This window comes from Suricata suricatta, chromosome 5 (assembly GCF_006229205.1).
Source record: "Suricata suricatta isolate VVHF042 chromosome 5, meerkat_22Aug2017_6uvM2_HiC, whole genome shotgun sequence".
NCBI classification, from domain to species: Eukaryota; Metazoa; Chordata; class Mammalia; order Carnivora; family Herpestidae; genus Suricata; species Suricata suricatta.
Window position 1 is genome coordinate 101,942,598 of NC_043704.1, and position 21,699 is coordinate 101,964,296.

Sequence of the window (21,699 nt, forward strand, 5' to 3'; positions counted from 1 at the left end):
TCCCCTATTCGTGCTCTGTCTCAGAAATAAACTATAAAAAAAAAATTTTAAAAAAGACCAGATCAAAGACAGTAAGACTACATAAGGATAGTGGGAAACTGTATTTTTTAGTAGGAAAATCATATGACAAGTACTTAAATAAATCACCTGAGAAAACTGCATAAAATACTGTCATTAAAAAAATAAAATAAAATACTCTGTCATTTAAATATAACGCACTAATACATCACTTCAAGAACACACAAGCAAGGGGAGAATGTTTTTATTTCATGTTTTTAAAGTCTTGACATACAAGAGGTAAACCAAACTGCAAGCAAAAACTTTAACTATATATGCACAGAACAGAAACCACTATAAAAACGTCAGGCCTTTATCCATTAACTTCAGAATTGGGGAGTCTAATCTCAAAAAAAGTAAAGAGTTCCGTTCAGCACTTACTTAATTCCCTTATTTAGTGGTATACCCAGAGTTTAAGAATTAGCTCTTAGTTCTGGCATACTCAGTACATCTGATCTTGCTTACTGAAATAGGATCTTCGTACTTTATTCTCAGAACATCTTAAAACTCAAGGCAAAGCTTTTCTCTCAAGGCTGTGGGAAGTATTTCTCATTCATATCTGATTCATAGTTTCTTAAAGCATAAAGATCGTTTTTATTATTTCATCATCTATATGCTAGATTCTAATATTCTTTTTGATGGTGATCTATTCAATGACAGAAACTTACTATACAAAAATTCCTTCCTTCTCTATTTTATAAACCAAATTTTAAAAGAAAAATGTTTGAAGTGACAGGAAAACATTTTTATGACATAAGCTACTGCTCTAAGCTGCTAGCATGAGCAAAAAGTACAAATTGTTAACCTTCAGGTAGTCCGTGTTTGCAACAAATGCATACATATTTTAAATATATTTTCTTCTGCAATAAAAATTAAGATAATCCCCAATTTAACAGCTTTTGAAGATGTTAACATTATGAATAAAATATATTAACTTCCCCCGAATGTCCCGTAATAAACTGAACCCCAACTTACCTACCCCCATGACATAAAAGTGATCTAAAGTGGGTCAAAGTGCATTAACAAGTTCATATGAAAAATGTTTCTTCATATGCTCTTTTACTAAAGCAATCAATGCAAAATGAATGTAAAAGCTTGTTTTATGCTTCAAGATTTAGGTAACCTCCAAATAATCACAACTTTTAAGATCTGAAATCCAGTGCTACAGTATGCAAATATAGTAGGGTCTCCTAAAAGGGCAAACTTTTTAAAAAGGGCCTAAATATCAGTAATAATTACATTCTCCATAATCTTTTATCTAAAACTTCAAAGCCATCAATCTCTTTCAGTGCTCTGAATGAACAATCAAAATAGTTCTACTTATTCAAGTTTAAAACTAAATTTCTCCTCTCTCAATATGGAAGCACAAATGCAATAGACAATAAAAGTTATTTTGTCCACCACCCTAAGCCTACAGATATGGAAATCATCTACAACTCAGTCTCACTGTGTCATCATCGATTCACCTTCTTCACCAGTAGCATCCTGGGAAATGTGAAGGTCTTCAAGCATCTCAGCCAGACTAATTCGAGGTGCTCCTTCATCATCTATGTCACTCTCCACAGGAATGGTTGAGTCTAAAAAAATACAAGGAGGATTTCAAATACAAATATGAAAATATGCAAACTGCCTACCCCTACCATCTTTACTATTTTTTAGACATATCATATTAGCAGTTCTTGTACCATATCTAGAGCAGCCACTTGTATTCACTGAATGACTGAACTACATACATATGTGAATAAAATATGCATTAGTACAGGGATCAGGAACTTAGAGGGTCATGCTAGGATACAATGATATCAAATGTGATAAAGCAAACAACACTTTAATAAGTTCTACTGTTCTTCAAGTATTTTTGTTTTTGTAAATGTTTAATTAGAGAACTTTTAAAAACACACAATAGAAGTCATTTATGGAACGAAAGTTTAAGACACCAAAATACTTACACCGGGGTAACATATCAAAAAGCAGAAGATGCAGCTTAAATCAGACACTCCTACAACACTAACCTCTATAAATGTTTACATTTTTTCTAATTGCCTCATCATCTTCAAGATCTTCAAGGAAATCTTGGTATTGCCTACAGAAGAATAAAGGAACATTTAAATATTTCATCTTTACCAAGACAGTATGGAGTTGTGTTTTCTTCATTTTCAGCACTGTAAGATGTGTTCCATATATTAAAATCTTTGAAAATAATACCTGAAGGTCAAATATGGATGTTAATTAAAAACTTTGACAAGTTTAAAGAACTTTCCCCCCCAAAATTATATGACAAATACACAATTGGGGTACTTGAGTGGCTCAGTCCAACTCTTGGACTTAAACATCCAACTCCTGATTTGGTTCAAGTCATGACATCAGTTTGTGAGTTTGAGCCCTGCATTAGGCCTGCACTGACAGCATGGAGCCTGATTGAGATTCTGTACCTCCCTCTCTCTCTCTGCCCTCCCCCCAAGTCTTATGGCCAAGTTAAAATACATGCACTTTTAAATCTATAGGTGAAATAATCAAATATGTATTTATAATATCTAACTTAACATTATATACTTATAAAGACTTATTTTAAATTACATGAGACTATCTTATTTAAACTCTTCATATTTTTAGACAGTGTCTTTTTTCACAATCATTAAGACAATTTTTCAATCATCCAATATTATTTCCTAAAACCCAACTCTTCATGTCTCCTTCAGTTGTTTGAAAAACAGTACATTCGATTTTAAGAGCTATTTTCTTTTCATCCCAAGTCATAAGTACTCACTTGCTATTTGTGATATCCACAATGTAATTACTAATATTAACTTTTCAAATGCATTGTTTACAACAATGCTGTAATTCTCAGGTTAAAACCAAGGAAATAATAATCAAATCTGTTAAATATCATTATATACTCTTACACTGACTCCATTAACACAATAAGAATACAAAATTAATATTGAATGGAATAATCATGTGATGACTATATATAAGAACTATAAAGATTTATTACAAAGATTTCCTCTCAGACAACATATAAGGTTTAAAGAAAAGTAGGACCTTTCATCATCTGTATCCATGTTTTCTCTATCTCTTGCAAGCTCTTTCAGTTTCCAGTTTCTACGACGCTGACGTTTGGTACGGTCATAGCTCTTCTTGATTAATACCTAAAAGTAAAAGAAATATTTGCAAAGTTACCAAAACATGGTAACTAAGTAATGGAGCCTCAAGGTCCAATAAAGTGAAAAAATAAGAATCTGAGAATGACGAAAAGTCACCAAACTACATCTTAGGGGGAAAAAAAGGAGGGATCAAGAGGCAGGGTCAAAAAAACTTTTAACGTTTTTCTTCATGTACTTTGAATTTTATGAGAATGCATTTAGACATTATTTGTATAATTGTTATAATTTACTAATGAAATTTTGCAGTGACTAAAAATTAAACTGCTTTTTTTATACCAAAAATTCAAATTTCTGATGTCTTAATCATCCTGAAATACTACCACAGGCAGAGTTTTTCCTTTTATTACTACTAATAAGCACTTAAAGAAGTACATATATCTTTCACAAATGTATGGCCTAGGATAATTAAAAAAAATTGTGGAATGAAAATAATTTTACACAATGCAAAATCTTGTATGATTGTCTTGATCTCTTACAACCTTGTTAGACTTTTATCTAACGATGCTTCTATTTACTAATCAATAAAAGCACAACTGGGTGGTGAGAAGGGGAGTCCTTCTTATATCATGACTTTATTTTTGCCCACAGCTAAGAGGTTAGTGTCTATTTTAAAGGATAAGGCAAGCAGGAGATAGTGTCTTTCCCATTTCCCATTTATTCTTGTTTATGATTCTAATAAATTCAGGTTAGCTTTTAACAGGTTTTTTTTTTTCAGAAGTAACATTCTTTCTCTAAGACAACACTGTAAAGATTATTTTCAACTACCATTATATTTAAGCCTGAATAATATGAATAATGGTTTAATTCTAAATGCTTTTACTGAATATATGAAATAAACTAAGACTAAAAGAATGAATCTAAATTAAGTTCTAAAGATCATTTTTAGCTACAAATTTATTTTTGTTCTACAGATGGTATCAAGCCATTCTGACAGAGAATGAAAATTTGATTATAAGATTATAAGAGCAACAAAAAAGTCAATAAATCTTGTATGTTCTCCTCTGGACACATGATTAAGCATGAAGGCTTTCGCCACTCCACCTTAACTGCAATTTCAAAAGAAACCTCTAAATAGATTTTATTTTCATAAATGTGAACTCATGCATCTTACCCATAAGAGTTATCAATCCTCTTTAACACAGGAAAATATCTAAAGCCTTACCACATCTGGGACTCTATCTGAGTTCATTTTGTTGACATACTCATCATTTAAGTTACAGTTGGCCAAATCAAATCTGAAATAGAAATAATTAAACACTTAATGAAACAAACATTTATGCTTTCCACATAACTTTTTTTTTTATGGTATTTAGAGTTCCTAAGAATAACATTTAACATGCTTTCCCACATTAAAAGTTTTGCAGTTTACTATACAGGGAACATGCTTTTACAGATACTGGTAAAGACCATAATGCACTGCTTTCTGTGAGTTTCACTCACTACCCATGACTGTCCACCTTACCATCCATATACTTGTAAAAGAATTAAAACAGACATAGAGCAGTATAACTTTAAGAATTCAGTTAGATGGTTCCACTTAGTTTACTAAAAAAAAAAGATTCTTTAAAAAGATGGCCAAAATGGAGTAACTATGAGCTTTTGTCCAATCCAGTTTAATTTAGTTACCAATAAGTGAACTGTAAAGCTCCTAAACTCTTAAATCCTTTTTGGAATAAACAACTTTAGTGTTTTAGATGGCTTTGCTGGACCCCAAAGAAAATTTGCAATGCCAACTGCCATTTTAAAATACTATAGTATTTTAGGGGCACCTGGGTGGCTCATCTGATTAGATATCCAACTCTTGATTTCAGCTTAGGTCATGATCTCAGGGTCATGAGTTCAAGTCCCACTTTGGGCTCCATGCTGTTTTGGGCATGCAGGTTCCCTTAAGACTCTCTCCCTCTCCAAGTGCCCCTTCCCACTCATGTAGGCACTCTCGCACTCATAAAAAAAAGAAAAAAGAAACACTATAAAATAATACAAACCCCAATACCAGGTCTCCAGGATTTAGAAGATGTCCCAAATGTGTGCGACAAAAGTACTGTTTATCTGTATTCATTTCGGATGTTTTCTGTACCCAGACTTCCCCAAGGGTATGCTTGACAGGAAAGAAAATGCACTCTTCAATAATCCCAGCATAACTCAAAATGCATCTCACAAAAATTATATACAATGTTGATTTTGGTTTTCTATTTTTCATTTTAAAGAAAACAACTGTTTTACTTTTCAGATGTCTGAAACACTGTCAAAATTAACAAATTACTGTATTGAATACAGAAAGACTCAAGGAATACATAAAATAAATGTTTAAGGTTTTATTCAAGGCTTTATAAAATATTAACAATGTCACCTAGACACAAACATCATACATAGAAATTTCAAAACAAACATTTTCTCAGGGAGATGAGCAATACAAAGAGCAAAAAGAATAACTGAAAAAGTAAAGGAATCTTAACTCTAGAAAATATCCTAAGCAACCCCTTGTTTTACACATAAGGTTCAAAAACCAAGGTTCAGACAAAACATTCTAGCAATCCCAATGGTGGCAACACTATTACTACCGCTGCTGCTGCTGCTGCTACTATAGAAACCAAATTTTTGTGAAGTCAATTTTTTAGATGTCTACTATTTGAGCTATAACCCTTTTCTTCTTTAATATGTATTGCAGAAACATTCTAAGTTTGAAATTTTAAACTAGAAATCCCTCTTCAAGACAGGATTTTACTAGCAATTATAACTGACATTTCAAATTTCTAGGCTGAATTAAGTATAGCATTTGCCAATACCTTTTACTAACAAAAAGAGACCTAAGTAAAGTGGGATCAAGAGGAAAATAACTAGGAGTAATAAACTGAGGAATTAACGAATCTTAGAGAGGTGAAGAGATAGAGGGAAAAACTGAAAAATGAGAGGTCCAAGATTTAGAAAAGAACTGGGAAAACAAAGTGAAGTACTAGTTTCTTCAAAACTAAACATACGTTACCAAATGATATGACAAAACATGCTCCTTGGTATTTTCCTATCCAAAGGAGCTGAAAAATTACATCTACACAAAACTGAAAAACACAAGAATGTTTATACAACTTTATAATTGTCAAAACTTGGAAGCAGCCAAGATGTCCATTAGATGAACAGGCAGACTGTGGTAAATCCATGCAATGAAATATTATTTGGAACTTAAAGATAATATGATGCTAACTCTTTAACATTCTGGAAAAAGCAAAACTACAGAGACAGTAAAAATATCAGTGACTCACAGGGACTAGGAGAGAGAAAAGGACAAACAGGTAGAGCACAGAAGAATTTCAGGGCAGGGAAAATCCCTTTTATGACACTATAGTGAGGGACACATATCATACAATTGTCTAAACCCATAAAATGTACAGTATTAAGAGAGAAACATAATGTAAACCATGGAGACTTGGCGTGGTTATCATGGGTCAGTGTAGATTCATCAACTGTAACAAATGTACCACTCGGATGGATGAATACTGATAACAGAGGAGGCTACCACATGTATGAAGACAGGGAATATATGGGAAATCTCTTATTCCTCACAATTTTATGGTGAACCTAAAACTGCTCTAAAAAAGTGCAGGGATTAGGAGAGAGGGAAGGATGAACAAGCAGAGCACAGAAGATTTTCAGGGCAGGGAAAATCCCTTTATGACACTATAGTGAGGGACACATGTCATTATACATGTGTCTAATGTATAATGTCTTTCAAAAACATTTTTTTAAGAACTCAGGAGCTCCCACTGTCTAAATATAGGGCAATGTGAAGAGCAGGAAAGAAGGACAGGCAGGCTAATAACAAAGGGAAAAAAAAAAATCATAACATTACAATGAAGAAATCTGGCTATCAGTGAAACACCCAAACACTACTATCACTTGATATATCGTAAAAGGTACACAAGCAACACTTCTGAAATGTTCTGGCCAAATATAACCCAAGTTTAAGAAAGCCTTTTAGATCCACTTTTCATTAAAAGAAAGAAAAGAAATTAAGAAGAAAGCTAAATGACATCATGAGGAAACAGTAGGAGATCCATAAGATAAATGTCCTAGTTGATTATCAGGAAAGAGGAAAAAAAAGAAAAAAAGAATGGAAGGGGGCTATTATTAACTAAAAGATTTAAGAGATATAATATTCAATTCAATATATGGTCCCCAACTGGGTACTACTCAGAACAAAACATAAAAGACATCTTGGGACAAACAAGGAAATGTGCATATAAACTACATATGAATGATAATATTTTGACTATGTAGAAAAATGTTGTTTTATTTTATTTTTAATTTTTATTTACTTTTTGAGAGAGAGACACAGAGCAGGGTCTGCCCCAGGAGAGGGGCAGAGAAAGACACAGAATCTGAAGCAGCTCCAGGCTCTGAGCTGTCAGCACAGAGCCCGATGTGGGGCTCGAACTCACAAACTGTGAGATCACAACCTGAGCCGAAGCCAGACGCTTAACCAACTGAGCCACCCAGGTGCCCCGAAAAATGTTGTTTTAGAGATACATTCTGAAGTATTCAGTAATTAGTGATAATATAACATATATTTAAATTTAAAATGTTTGAAAATTTTTAGAACAAGTTTGTCATTTGCTTGTCCTCCTACATAAAAGAACGGCAAAGAAATGCTTTTTCACAATAAACAATTTTTAAAATGTTCACATTAAAATGCTCACATTTAAAATGTTCATTAAACAGAAAAATTAATTTACCAGACGGATTAAGTTTAATAAATGTCATCACAATGACCACATGTTAAAAACAAGTGACATACAAATATGGAATGCATTTGTAACCTAATGAGGTGTTAGCTTTATCTGGAACCACATTTTGGAATTACTAAAAACTAAAAAACGTAAAAAAATAAGAGAGGGACCAAAACAATGAATTAGGGGGGAAAAAAAAGATGGGCAAGAGAGAACTTACCTTTTTTGATATCATTCCAGCACCTGCATTGCGTTTTAAATCTCGGACTACACTGCATTCCATCACAATAAATTCCTCCAGCTGTTTGGGATGGCATAAACTATTGAAAGGATTACTCCAGAAAGTGCTTCCATCAATATCCGCAACTAACACAGATCATCAAAGAACAACAGAAATTGATATATATAAACTGGGAAGCATGAGGTCAACAGGCCACAGTGACAAATGTCTAGAGTCATCATTTTTACTCCTATAAATCAGCCCCAAACTTTTCACAGCACAAGAGAAATTTCAGGTGTCAGTTACATCTTGGTTAGTTACTCTCATCAGAATCCCACAGAGCTAAGGGCCTTTAAAATAAGATCAGATCCATTCAGTTGTATAGTTGTTTCATGGGTTGGCATATGAGTGTTAGAAATGTTATCAATTATCTTAGCTGTTTAATTTACAGGAAGTAAAGTTCTACCTGACAGATGTTCATACCAATACTGCAAACATACCTTTGACTTATGAATTCTAATTGACAAGGATAATAAAGGACTCTCTAAAAACTATGAACTTGATTTTCTGTAACAGAAAACTTACATTGCAGGAAATACATGAAAAAGATCAAGGAGGAGGAGATGCAAGCAAGTACTGACATGCCTAGCAATGTGGTATCTTTAAAAATTAGTTTTTATAAAAGGAAATGTTAAAAATTATGTGTGATAATGATGAGATTAGTTAAAATTCATATTTAAACTAAATGTTTTACTGCATTACAAGAAGTCAAATGTTCCAAACTTTGAAATATTTGCTGAACAATAAACTTGGCAATGAACTTAAATATTCACAAAAATTAAATAACATAAGTCATTCTCAGTAAAAATATATGAACTAGAACTAGTAAATTTTTTAAAGTTCACAGACTTTTTCTTCAAATAAAAAATATAAGGGTTACTACTAATCAAAAGCTTTAAAAACACCAGTGTTTTGTAGGAACTAAATTGCAGTAAAACTCCCAACTAGGTTTTCATAAATACTGAGAATGTTTGATAAAATTAATAAATTATTACTGCCTGCTGGACAAAACTGTCACGGCAAATATTTCCTAAAACTTACCTTGAAGGGTATTTGGATCTATCAGATGGATGGCACTGGTTACTCGAATACACACACAAATCTGGTTCATATTTCCCAGGCTTTGTGCCAGTCTTGGAGACAGACAAACAACATTATCCTAGGCATAAGAATATTTAGAGTGAGGCAAATCCTAAATAACTGTCTTCAATAAACATTCATCAATATAAGCCTGATCCAAGTGTATATGCCCAAACCAAAATGTTATTTTTAATTCTATTTATCAACAAAAAGCCTAAAGGTAAGAATCAAATCCTAGAGAAACAGAAACTAAGCTGTTCCTTAAAATGGGAATATCTATTATAATAAACATGCTTTAAAAGTATTTTTTCAGATCTTATTGACCAAACTATTAAGTTTATTTCAATTTTACTGAAGTGTGAATGCTTACTGCTCTATGGTAGTACAATGTACATTCTAAAGTATTATAAACACCAGGAGAGTGATTTTCTAAATCTACTTGTGATTCCTTTCAATTTCCATAAAAAACAAATTTCAGAGGAGTCACGTTTCTTCTCTATCATGGCTACATGCACCAGTAGGTAATCAAAGACTTAATGCTCAAAAAGCATATATGTCCATATGTACATTAGAAGATATTATCAGCAATGTAGTTAGCTGTTTTTAAACTGTATTAAAATACAAAAGGGATCTGGGTTATATTTTAAGTCGTATCTATTCATAATCATAGTCTCCTCCACTGAAGGGAGCATTCCCTACATCCCTAATAGAACCTAGTCCAGTACTTTGTTTTCAACTTAGTAAGTCTCCAAATATTAATGAAAATATTCTTTTACACTGTGTAAAAATATTCACTATCTGGCCCTTACAGAAGTTTATTAACCCTGTTTTGCATTTGATTTTCTTAAGTAGGCTCCAAGCCCGACGGTGGGGAGTTAGGGGGTGTTAAACTCACTTCCTTGAGAGTAAGAGTTATATCCTCTACCAACTGAGCCAGCCAGATGTGCCTGCTGACCCTGTTTTAGGCTATCATTTCATCCTGTTACTACACGCTACACCATGAATTAGTGAAAGTTATCTTTGTAGCTTTAGAACCAATGACCTAGGCATAAATCCTGGCTTCTTCATTTTGTAGTTATGTAACTTTGGGCAAGTTATCTAACCTCCTTAACGTTCAATTTTCTCATGTTCAAAATGATGATATGATTTACCCCAGTTATAATGAGATGTGAAGAAGTGAAATATACTCAAATATATTAACTTTATATGAAATAGTCATAACTAATTATGGCACTTATCATTATTAGTTGATACATAGAAGTTCCTACATGGTAGAGACCTTTAAACATATAATTTTTAATACACTGCCTTCTATACAGTAGATTCTCAGTAATTATTTGTTGAATTTTAATTCATTTATATTTTTGAAGCAGGGTTTTCCTTTAATGCAATTAAATGAAATGATAATCTATACTTATTCAGATGTTTTTAAATCACAAAAATGATTCTATGATCTCATTTTTCACAAAAATTTAATTTCATCATGCCAAAATCCATTTTACACATTCTACAATGTGGTTCATTGATATTTATTTTAATGTCATTTCCTGTATTCAAACTTTCGTAATACTTTTTATGTGTCCACTAGGATCACAAATTTCAAGGAATATGAACATTAAAAAACTGCAACAAGGCCTTTTAATTAGTATACCAAAATGATAGGTATGCCAATTTACAATTTAACCATGATTATTTTTTAACATCTTTTTAACATGACTGCATATGTCACAAAGGAATCCTTTAAAAGTTATTCTAAATTTTTAACCAATCCCAGAAGAAACTCAGGAGTTAATAATTACATATAAACCAATTAATTACTTGTACTCTTTTATAGACATGAATTAAATGAGAAAAAGTACCTTGCAAATTGGAACAATTTCCACAGAAAAAGTGCTTTTGTAATTGTATGTGTTACTGTGGATATCCTGAGAGATCAGTCTCTGTGAGGCTTTGTGTCTGTTAAGAAAAAATAATAAAAAACCAAAGGTCCATATTTATATAGTATAAGATAAATATGAATTTCTAAAGATAGATAAAATATAAACATTTATAGATAAGTATGAATTTTTTATCAAATCAAATCATCACTGTCCAAGGTCTCAAACAGCTTCCTGATGCCTGTATTATGGCAAAGCCTAATTTCATCCACTTTTACTTCAAAACCTTCATCAATCAAACTGCACTCTACCCCTTTTCAATTTTACTCAAAACCTCCAAAGCATGCACTTGGCTCAGACCAATGTAGTCTAGATATAGTATCCATTAAAAGCCACACTAATGTCCACCACAAGTCTTCGTTCACACTAATCTCACCTTTCACTATACTCTACTTTTCAAAACTTCCCATTTTAGGAGTTTCAACCCTTCTTCTTCCATGAAGCTTCTCCCCAAAGCCCTCTACTCTCATCTTTCTTTTGTCTTATTTAAATACATTCAATCAAAGACTTAGCACTGCATTACTTATCACAGGGTGAGGTCTAACTCCCCAATGATTCATATATACTCTTTGGCTAATAATTCTTTCAAAGTGGCTAATTCAACAGATGCTTACTAACTATGTACAGTTTTTTTTTTAATTTATTTATTTATTTATTTATTTATTTGAGAGAGAGAGAGAGAGAGAGAGAGAGAGAGAAAGAGAACACAAGCTGGGGAAGGGCAGAGAGAGAGGGAGAGAGAGAATCCCAAGAAGGCTCTGCCTTGTCAGCATGAAGCCCAACTTGGGGCTCACTCTCAAGAACCATGAGATCATGACCTGAGCCAAATTCAAGAGCCAGACACTTAACTGACTGATCCACCCAGAAGCCCCTTGGACTAGTTTTAAATATTTTAACATAAGAGAAATCATCTAAGCCTAAAAAATGGATGTGACCTATATCTATTCCCAGCTTCTTGGACTTAGTAACATTTAGGTTCAGAACATACCTACAGGGAACTGTACATTGAAGGAATTCTACCATCTTCTGAGCATGCTGTTTTGAGGAATAATAGAAATCCAGACCATCTTTAAAAAGAAAAGAAAAGCCACGTGAAAATCATTCTGTGAATAAAATTTTCTTCTACTAACATGACTATATCACAAATTAAATGTGTAATGAACAATTAAATTATGAGAAAACATTAAAAATATTATATCAATTAAGACTCACTTAACAAAAGGATAAACAAATAACAAAAGAAAAGAAGATTCACAATTTTAGGGGCACCTGGGTGGCTCAATCAGTTAAGCATCCAACTGTTGATTTCAGCTCAGGTCATGATCTCATGGTTCTCATGTTCAAGCCCTACATCTGGCTCTGTGCTAACAGAGTGGAGCCTGCTTGGGATTCTCTCTCCCTCTCCCTCCCCCATCTCTGTCAAAAAAATAAATAAACTTTAAAACAAGCAGACTAAAAATAGGATGGATACATAGAATTTGAATAATTAACTATCAAAGTTGACATAACAGAGATTACAGAACACAGTCCCAACATATTATTTTTGAAAATCCATAAAACAATCCTATACAAATATTTTTAAGACTTCAATAAATTCCAAACATTATAAATTAGATAATATTATCTGATCACAATGCAGTAACATTAAAAACCAGGAACAAAGGGATAATTAAAAGCAGACCTACCTGCTATGAAATGTTTATAGAGATCTTCTTCCAGATAACTCAGCTAAATAGGAAACTGAAATAACTTAGAGCAGACAAAAACAATTTTGAAGATGAACTAAGTTGTTGGGAACATATACCTCCCAATTTGAAAACTTGGTAACTTTAAGTAGTCAAGACAGCATGGTACTAGCATAGGATAGATATATAGATCTATGGAACAAAGTTGAGAATCCAAAAATAAACTGTGACATTTATAATCAATTTATCTTTGACACAAGAACCAAGCAATTTGCTGAGGAAAAGATGGCCTTTTCACCGGGAAAACAGGATATCCACATGGCAAAGAATGAAATTAGAATCTCAAAGAGATATCAGCATGCTCATGTTTATTGCAGCACTATTCACAGTAGCCAAGATGATAGACATTTGGGTTGTTTCCAACAGAGGAAAACATAAAATGTGTACGTACATACAATGGAATACTATTCAGCCTTAAAAAGGCAGGAAATTCTGTGATATGCAACAACATGGGTGAACCCTGAGGACATTATATTAAATCAAAGAAGCCAGGCACAGAAAGACAAATACTGCATGATTCCACCTATATGAGGTACCTAAAATACTCAAATTCATAGAATCAAAGAGTAGAACGATGGCTACCACAGACTGAGAAGAAAGGGAAACAGGGGAGTTACTAATTAATGGATATAAAGTTTCTGTGAAGCAAGATGAATAGGCTGTAGAGATCTGGTGTGTAACACTGTGCTTACAGTCAGCAATACTGTACTATACACTTAAAATTTGATATGAGGAAACATCTTATGTTAAGTATTTATAGATCACGATAAAAAAAGATAACATTAAGAAAGTAAAAAGATAGGATCTGGGTTAGGAGAAAATATTTGCAAATCATATGTGTGATGAGGAGCACCTGGGTGGCTCAGTTGGTTAAGCATCTGACTTCCGCTCAAGTCATGATCTTACAGTTCATGAGCTCAAGCCCTGCGTAGGACTCTGTGCTGACAGCTCAGAGCCTGGAACTTGCTTCAGATTCTGTGTCTCCCTCTCTCTGCCTCTCCCTTGCTTGTGCTTTGTCTCTCTCTCTCTCAAAAATAAACATTAAAAAAAATTTTTTTTAAAGCTCCTAAAACTTAGCAAGACAATCCAACTAAAAAATGGGCATAAGATTTGAATAGTTATTTCACCAAAAAGATACAGGAATGGCTAATAAGCTCATGAAAAGATGATCAACATCATTGGTCATTAGGAAATGTAAATTGCAACCACAAAATGAGATACCACTTCACACTACCCTCTAGAATGGCCATAAATAAAAAGAGACCATAATATTGGTGAGGAAATGTAGAAACGAACCGTCCAACACTGCCATTAGCAATGTAAAATGGTACAGGCACTTTGGAAACGGTCTACCAGTTTCTTAAAAAGTTAAGCATAAAAAAAAGATAAACATAAATTATAAATTTATCATATGACTCAGCAATTCTATGCCTAGGTATATACTCAAGAGAAGAAAACAGCTGAAACACTTGCTGAAAATAAAAGAAATATGCAATGTACAGTGGAAAAAGGTAGCTATAAATACTAGCTACAAAGAACCAATATGTATTCAAGAGATTTATACACCTGAGTATATTTATTAGAAATTGAAAATATTTTCCATTAATACAAGCAAATAAAATTTTTAAAAGTAGGAAGAAAAAAATTTTGTAATATTTATGGTGATGGATATTAACTAGACTTATTGTGGAGATCATTTAGCCATATATACAGACATCAAATCATTATGATGTACATCTGAAACTAATATAATGTTACATGTCAATTATATCTCAATTTTAAAAAATTTTAAGTAGAAGGAATTAGTAATTAAAACAAAACTTAAAAAAGAAAAAACTTGATAAAACAAAGTTCTTTGAAAAAACTAACATAATAGACAAAAATAGGAACTCTGATGGGTGGGGAAGAGGCTATTAGAGATGAGAAAAGGCAACATTACAAACAACTAAGAAGATATATAGGTAAGACTTAATGTCATAAAACAAATTCTATGTTCAATTTTATGCCAAGAATGTGAAAAGCTAGATGAAATGATTTCCTTGGAAAATGCCATTAAAATTAATTCAAGAAGCAATAGAATACATTATCAAGACTAACCACTAACAAAAAGTATGAAAAGCTTTTACCTCTCACCCCCCATACCAAATTAGATGGCTCAATGGACAGGTTCTTACAAGACTTCAAGAGATTCAAAAATACTTCATAGAAAGAGGGCAAACTTTCTAATTCCTTCAATGTCACTAACATAACTGATGACAAGATTGGACTGAACATATGACCGACTATGAATGCATATGTATCAAACAGAAATCTCCACAAATATTATACTTAGGGGTGAAACATAGAAAGAGGATAATGCCTGACATGCTACTATGTTACCATATCATGGTACTCTATTACAAACCAAACAGAGAAAACAGAGAAAGAGGGAAAAATATTGCAAAGGATGAAATAAAAATATCACTGTTTACAGATAATGAATGGTTTACCTATAAAAATCAAGATATCAACTATAACTATCAGTGATATTATGAAATTTCAGGACTATCAATATATAAAATCAACAGCTTCCCAATATATTAGCAATGATCAATTTAAAAATGCAATGAAGAAAAAATAAACAAAAATGCAATGAAAAAAGTTGCCATTCATAATAAGAAATAGTGTAGAAGAGGCAAAATAACAAGAAACATTTAAAAATCTTTATGAGGAAACTAAAATGTTTCACTTAAGTATATAAAAGAATGGAATAAACAGGATTATGCACCAAACAGGGTTCTAAGTGCTCTGTATAGATTATTTAATCTTCACAATAATCCTATGACGTAAGTGCTATTATTATCACCCTTTATATTTTACTGATGGATAAACTGAGGCTCAGAGAAGTTAAATAACTTTGCCTAACATCACACAGCAAAAACCTGGTCGGACAGAGACTCAAATCCAAAAATCTTGGTTCCAGAATCCATGTTCTTATTCACTATCAACCAAGTCTTACAAAAAAAAATTAATAAGGGGGCACATGTTATAAAGTATAATTTACATACTGTGGTAGAAGTAGTTGGACAAAATAAACCAGACTTGAGTCATATGTATAAAGGAAGTCAGTATATGCAGGAAAGGAGATATTTCAAATTAGTGGAAAAGGACAGATTAACCTAGGACTCTAATTGGTTAAGATTAAAAATTCCCCCAAATAATTTACTTTTAAAAATATAACTGTGGGAATATAGAAAGCTTTCCTATGTTGGGCACAAAATTTATAAGCCATAGCTCTATAACTAAAAAATAAAAAATTTAAATGATAAAAGGCATGCGACAATGCAAGAAAGTATCTGCTCTCTTAGCTCACATTCAAATGCACACCAGCCCTCTCTAAACATACACACATAATACACACACACACACACACACACACGCACACACACACACAATGGGATTAATATCCAGAATAAGACATAAAAGTAATGAGGAAAAAAAGAGACATATGGAAACATATGGAGACACATGGAGACAATTCACATAAGACATAAACGATTAACACATATATAAAAATATTAACCCTCAGTAATCAAGGAAATGCAAATTAAAACAAGAAACCATTATTTTACCTATTAGAAGAGTAAAAATTATAAAGGCCAATACAATTTTATAGTGTTGGCAAGTGCTGAGACTGTAAACTGGCACTATTCTGAAGACAACATAGCAGTACATGTAAAAATTTAATAATTGCATACTCCTGTCTAGTCCGTTTCTTTAATTTTCTTAAGGTTTTATTTATTTTTGAGAGACAGGAGATAGAGTGCACACAGGGGAGGGACAGAGAGAGAGGGAGACACAGGATCTGAAGCAGGTTCCAGGCTCTGAGCTGTCAACACACAGCCCAATGTGGGCCTTGAACCCACAAATCATAGATCATGACCTGAGCTGAAGTCGGATGCTTAACTGACTGAGCCACCCAGGCACCCCATCTAGTCATTTCAATTCTTGAACTCAATCCCACAGAAAAGCCACCAAATATGTACGAACATTAGGATATTTAATATAGTGTCACTTGTAGCATCAAAAAATGGAATATGTTGTAGACCTATTAATTAAGATGTAACTAATTAAATATACATTGATTAATGAATAGACACATACACAGTGGTTAAAAATAATGAAATAGGACCACATTCAATGACATGGCAAGGTTTCCAAATACATTAAGTTAGATGGCAGGTCACAAAATATTATAGAATGATCCCCCATAAGGGGAAACAAACATTACCACAACTTACATACAGAGCACACTGCTATATGATCTTGTTTTAAGGGACTACCACTAAGGATAACAAAGGTATAAACGGGACAGAGAGGGCTTTTATTCATATATATCTCTATCTTTGAATTTTCAATATTATTATGATTTTAAAAACAATGTTACCAATAAACCACATACAAAAAATTTATTTAAATCAAATCAAGAACTAGTGGGGGGGGGGAAACAGATTAAATCCTCTGGATGAACAAAGGGCTGTTAAATTTGCAATATTTGGGTTTTGAAAATGATTGGAAAAGTATGACCCAGAACTTATCCAAGTCTTTTGCTACAAAATAATTCTGTGAGTACATTTCTGTCATGGTGATAAAAAATAACAGTGTTTTGCTATCTTAGAGTATTTGGATCTCTTTGTCCCCCCCAAAAGTTACTCAAAACCAAGTTACTCAAAACAATGATGTATTTTTGCCTGGCAGTTAGCCAGAAACAGCTAAGCACTATGTTATATAGGCAGCAAGGTACATTACCTACAGTAAGTATTCATTAAATTATGTTTCACCAATTTAAACTATTAACCTTAAATCAATTGGTAAAGCATTGAGGGTCAGACACAAAGCTTAAAAGATGTTCTCCAGTTGACATCACTACATATATTATCCCTCCATGTAAGGACCCATGACCACACTTCTCAAAAGTACTTTCTCAAGACATACAAGAAGATATAAGTAACAAATCAGTTAGTAACAGTGGAACTCAACAGTTTTAAAATGAGGAGTGTGATATATAAATTGGTCATTCCTTCAAGAACAGGTATCTCTAAGCCTATACTTTAGAGACTAGGAAAACAATATATGTACATGTTCACCTTTAGCAAGAAATGTCAAAAGTCTGCTTAAGAGTATTTATGTTTTCTACTATCAATTAGAGAAATATTCATCCATCATCCAACATGTATACTATATCAATAAGAAGCGCTAAGATAGAGCATACTCTAAGAAGCCATTATGAAATCATACAAAAAAGTTTTAATTCCACCTTTAAAAAAATTTAACTATATCATTTGTATATCAAAATAAAAATCTTACAGGGGTACCTAGGTTGCTCATTCAGTTAAGCATCCGACTTCAGCTCAAGTCATGATCTAGCAGCTCATGGATGGGTTCAAGCTCCGTGTTGGGCTCTGTGCTGACAGCTCAGAGCCTGGAGCCTGCTTCAGATTATGTCTCCCTCTCTCTCTCTGGCCCTCCCCTGCTTGTGTGCACACACTTGCACTCTCTCTCTCTCAAAAATAATTTTCTTCCAATCAGAAACTGACCTCTGCATAAAACAAGATTTTGATGAATTTTCCATCATAACACCTTACATTATATTATGCAGCTACTGGTTTACTCATCTGGTAGCTACTTACGGTAAATTTAAATTAAAATAGAAATAAATTAAAAATTTAGTTCCTCAGTTGCACCAGATACATTTCAAGTATTCAATAACCATATACAGCTAGTGGCTATTATAATGGACAATGCAGATAAAGAACTAAGATTTTTTTTCTTCCTAACAGAAGAAACTGTTCTTTTGGACAGTACTAGTCTAGATATTGTCAATAAAGAGAAGACTTCTTACATGAGTTGAAATAATTCTGACATAATTTTAAATGCTTTAAAGTTTTAACTCACCATGAATTTCTTTGATACGAAGTGTATTCTGATGCATTCCATATTTCAAAATCAACTGTTCCAGATAGTAGAAAGTTTTTTTGTGCAAAGTCTAAACATAAATGCATTATTATATTAATAAATTAATGCAAAACAAAGCCATCTAAGCCATCTATAGATATAGCACACTGACTTTTTAAAACAAAACAACCTAAAGATGATCTAAAGTGTGATCATCTAAAGTGTGATAAAAAGTGACCACTTTTTAAGGTGAATGTTCCAGAAACCTACTAGACCATCCCTGGCACCCGAAGGATTTGAAAAGAAAAAGGAGGTTTTACTAACTGTTAATAACTGACAAAGATGAAATACAAGATGAAGGATTCACTCATCTTTTTTGTCAATACCTTTTGCCTCACTTGAACCACAGCCTTCCAGAAATCTTTAGCTTCTACTCTGTGGCAATCTCCACACATCTGGGGCTGAACAACATAATCCACCACAAACACCTGCTGAAGGATAGCACCATTCATCACCTGTTAAGGGGGAAAAAATTCACACTCCTTCATTCTTTCCTTTTTAATAACATTTTTCTTAAAAGAAAAGAATATTTCATACTTAAGAACTTTAGTATTTAAAGTTACTAAGTGATGCCTGGGTGGCTCAGTTGGCTAAGTGTCCAACTCTTGATTTCAGCTCAGGTCATGATCTGATGGTTTTTGAGTCTGAGCCCTGCTGTCAGCACAGAGCCTCCTTGGGATTCTGTCTCCCTCTTTCTCTGCCCCTCCCCCATTTGTTCTCTATCTCGCTCTCAAAATAAATAAAAAAGTAAACTTAAAAATCCTTAATTTAATTATTATAATAAACATGGGCTTTTAATTTAAAACTAAACCAAATATAGTCAATCATCGAAAATCACATGGGCAGCTTTTAAACATAGATTTCTGGGTGTCACATCCAGATCCAGTTGGATTCACTTAATGTGAACTATTGTGATGATTAGCTAAGCCTGAGAAACACTGTCTTAGCTCATGCTTTTCACTTCAACCTTTTTCCTATCTTTGAAAAAATTACTTTATCCCACTAATCACTAGCAATGGCTGGTCTTACTAGCAACCTGCTCATCTGTGCAGATGACCCAAAAGAAAACAAAGGTTAAAATTAAGAGTGTAATCTTCCCTTTTAAGCTATTCAAGCCATAAGGTAACTTACCAGTATCTCCTCATTTTCATTACCTACACCTCAGACATGCTGAGAAAACTGTGTACAGCTTACCTCTTTCTGAATAGTCAGTTTAACTTTAAGTCTCTTAGAATGGGGCTCAGTCCAAACAAAACCTGCATCTACAAGCCGCACCTTCAAAAGAATACAAACAAAAAGAAATATAAATTCTCACCTGAAAAAAAAGATGAAAGAGCTCATTAATAAATAGATTTCATAAGATGTTTAAGGGATCTGTGATTGGCATCACTAAAAACATCACCAGTAAAAAATAAATTATCATTAGAGGTTTGGCAACAAAATGAACAAATAAAAGGACAACCTAATGACTCCATTATTTATTAGAAATCTCATGAACAAAAGTTTCTAGCTGGATTATTCTCTCTACATTAAAAACACTGGTTTAAAAAAAATTCATTAGAGGTAGTCTCATGTTAAATACTAAATCCACAATGGTAACTCACTGCTAAATCCGTAGAGGTCAAAAAGGTTTGCTGTATGTAAAGAACTGAATGTAGCTCGATATGGTTAAACTGGGTGCTTTAGGGGAACTGGAACAAAAATGGAGGCGGTTTCAATAATTTGGGCATAAAGTACAGGTGACCTGAACTGAGAAGTGCTATAAATAAAAGAAGCAGAAAGACCCAAGAGTTATTTAGAAGATTTCCAGGATTGAGTGATACTGGAACAGATTCTAAAATGATGTTCAAGTATCCAGCTTGGGCATCTAGGTAATAACTATTTTTCTGAAACCAAAGGACAGATTTGATGGAGAAAAGATGCTACACATGGTTTCAGACATTTGAGTTTAAGAGGATTTATCTATGAGATACCCAAATGAAATTGTTCAGTGGATAGTTATTTGGTTTGGAGTTCTATGAAGAAAACTGAGCTAAAGAGAGCATTTGGGGGACATCAGTTGGCAGATGATGATTTTATCAACTCTTGTCTGATGAGAACTAGACTAGCTAACCTAGATGCAGCACTCCAGAGTAAAACCCTTCTCATACGACTGGTTCCCCTAAAGCAAAACCTAGTAGTCAGTAAGCCACACCAGATACAGAGGTTGACAGGCAGCTTTTGATTCCATCTGCAAGCGTCAAGAAGGCAGCCCAAAGGCCCTAAGACTGCCCTCTCCACTTCCAACCTCATCCACAGGAATGGAGAGAAGACCCTTGACACCTACTTCAACATTCCCTAATGCAGCCTCACCACTCTATCAGTCCTCAATCAGAACTTATCAACTTAATTGGGCCCTTTATCCTTCTTTACAACATCCCCAGACACTTCAGTCACTCCTCATCTCCCACACTCCAATTTCCATATAGTTCCACATATTCCCTATGCTGTCACATCTAACACTCCTCCCAAAATTCTGAAACCCTTTCACAGTGCCCTCTGGAACTCAACATTCACTAACAACAAAACCTCCTAAACCCTTCATCTCTTTGCTATACATTCTCTTCACCTTCTAGATCTCATTATATATACTGCTCCCCTGTAGCTAATTAAGGACTGTTTTTTTTTTAAATTCCTATCATTGGACCAAGAGTCAGACATGTGTCCTTCTTGCTCTTAATA

At 33.4% G+C, this 21,699-nt stretch overlaps 1 protein-coding gene across 2 annotated transcripts in view; it reads right to left on the minus strand.

Moving 5' to 3' along the window:
* Nucleotides 1-246: 246 nt before the first annotated feature.
* The window catches only part of NMD3 (NMD3 ribosome export adaptor), a 29,763-nt gene continuing 8,310 nt past the window's right edge, over nt 247-21,699 (minus strand). For both annotated transcript variants that reach the window (XM_029939953.1, XM_029939954.1), the window contains exons 5-16: nt 20,173-20,253; nt 19,305-19,433; nt 18,919-19,009; nt 12,228-12,306; nt 11,162-11,258; nt 9,264-9,381; nt 8,163-8,308; nt 5,207-5,319; nt 4,384-4,456; nt 3,100-3,206; nt 2,070-2,140; nt 247-1,634 (exon numbers count right to left, since the gene is read on the minus strand). In XM_029939953.1, the coding sequence (XP_029795813.1) occupies nt 1,501-1,634; nt 2,070-2,140; nt 3,100-3,206; nt 4,384-4,456; nt 5,207-5,319; nt 8,163-8,308; nt 9,264-9,381; nt 11,162-11,258; nt 12,228-12,306; nt 18,919-19,009; nt 19,305-19,433; nt 20,173-20,253 (1,239 nt within the window). In that variant the 3' untranslated portion in view covers nt 247-1,500. The remainder of the gene's footprint in view (nt 1,635-2,069; nt 2,141-3,099; nt 3,207-4,383; nt 4,457-5,206; nt 5,320-8,162; nt 8,309-9,263; nt 9,382-11,161; nt 11,259-12,227; nt 12,307-18,918; nt 19,010-19,304; nt 19,434-20,172; nt 20,254-21,699) is intronic.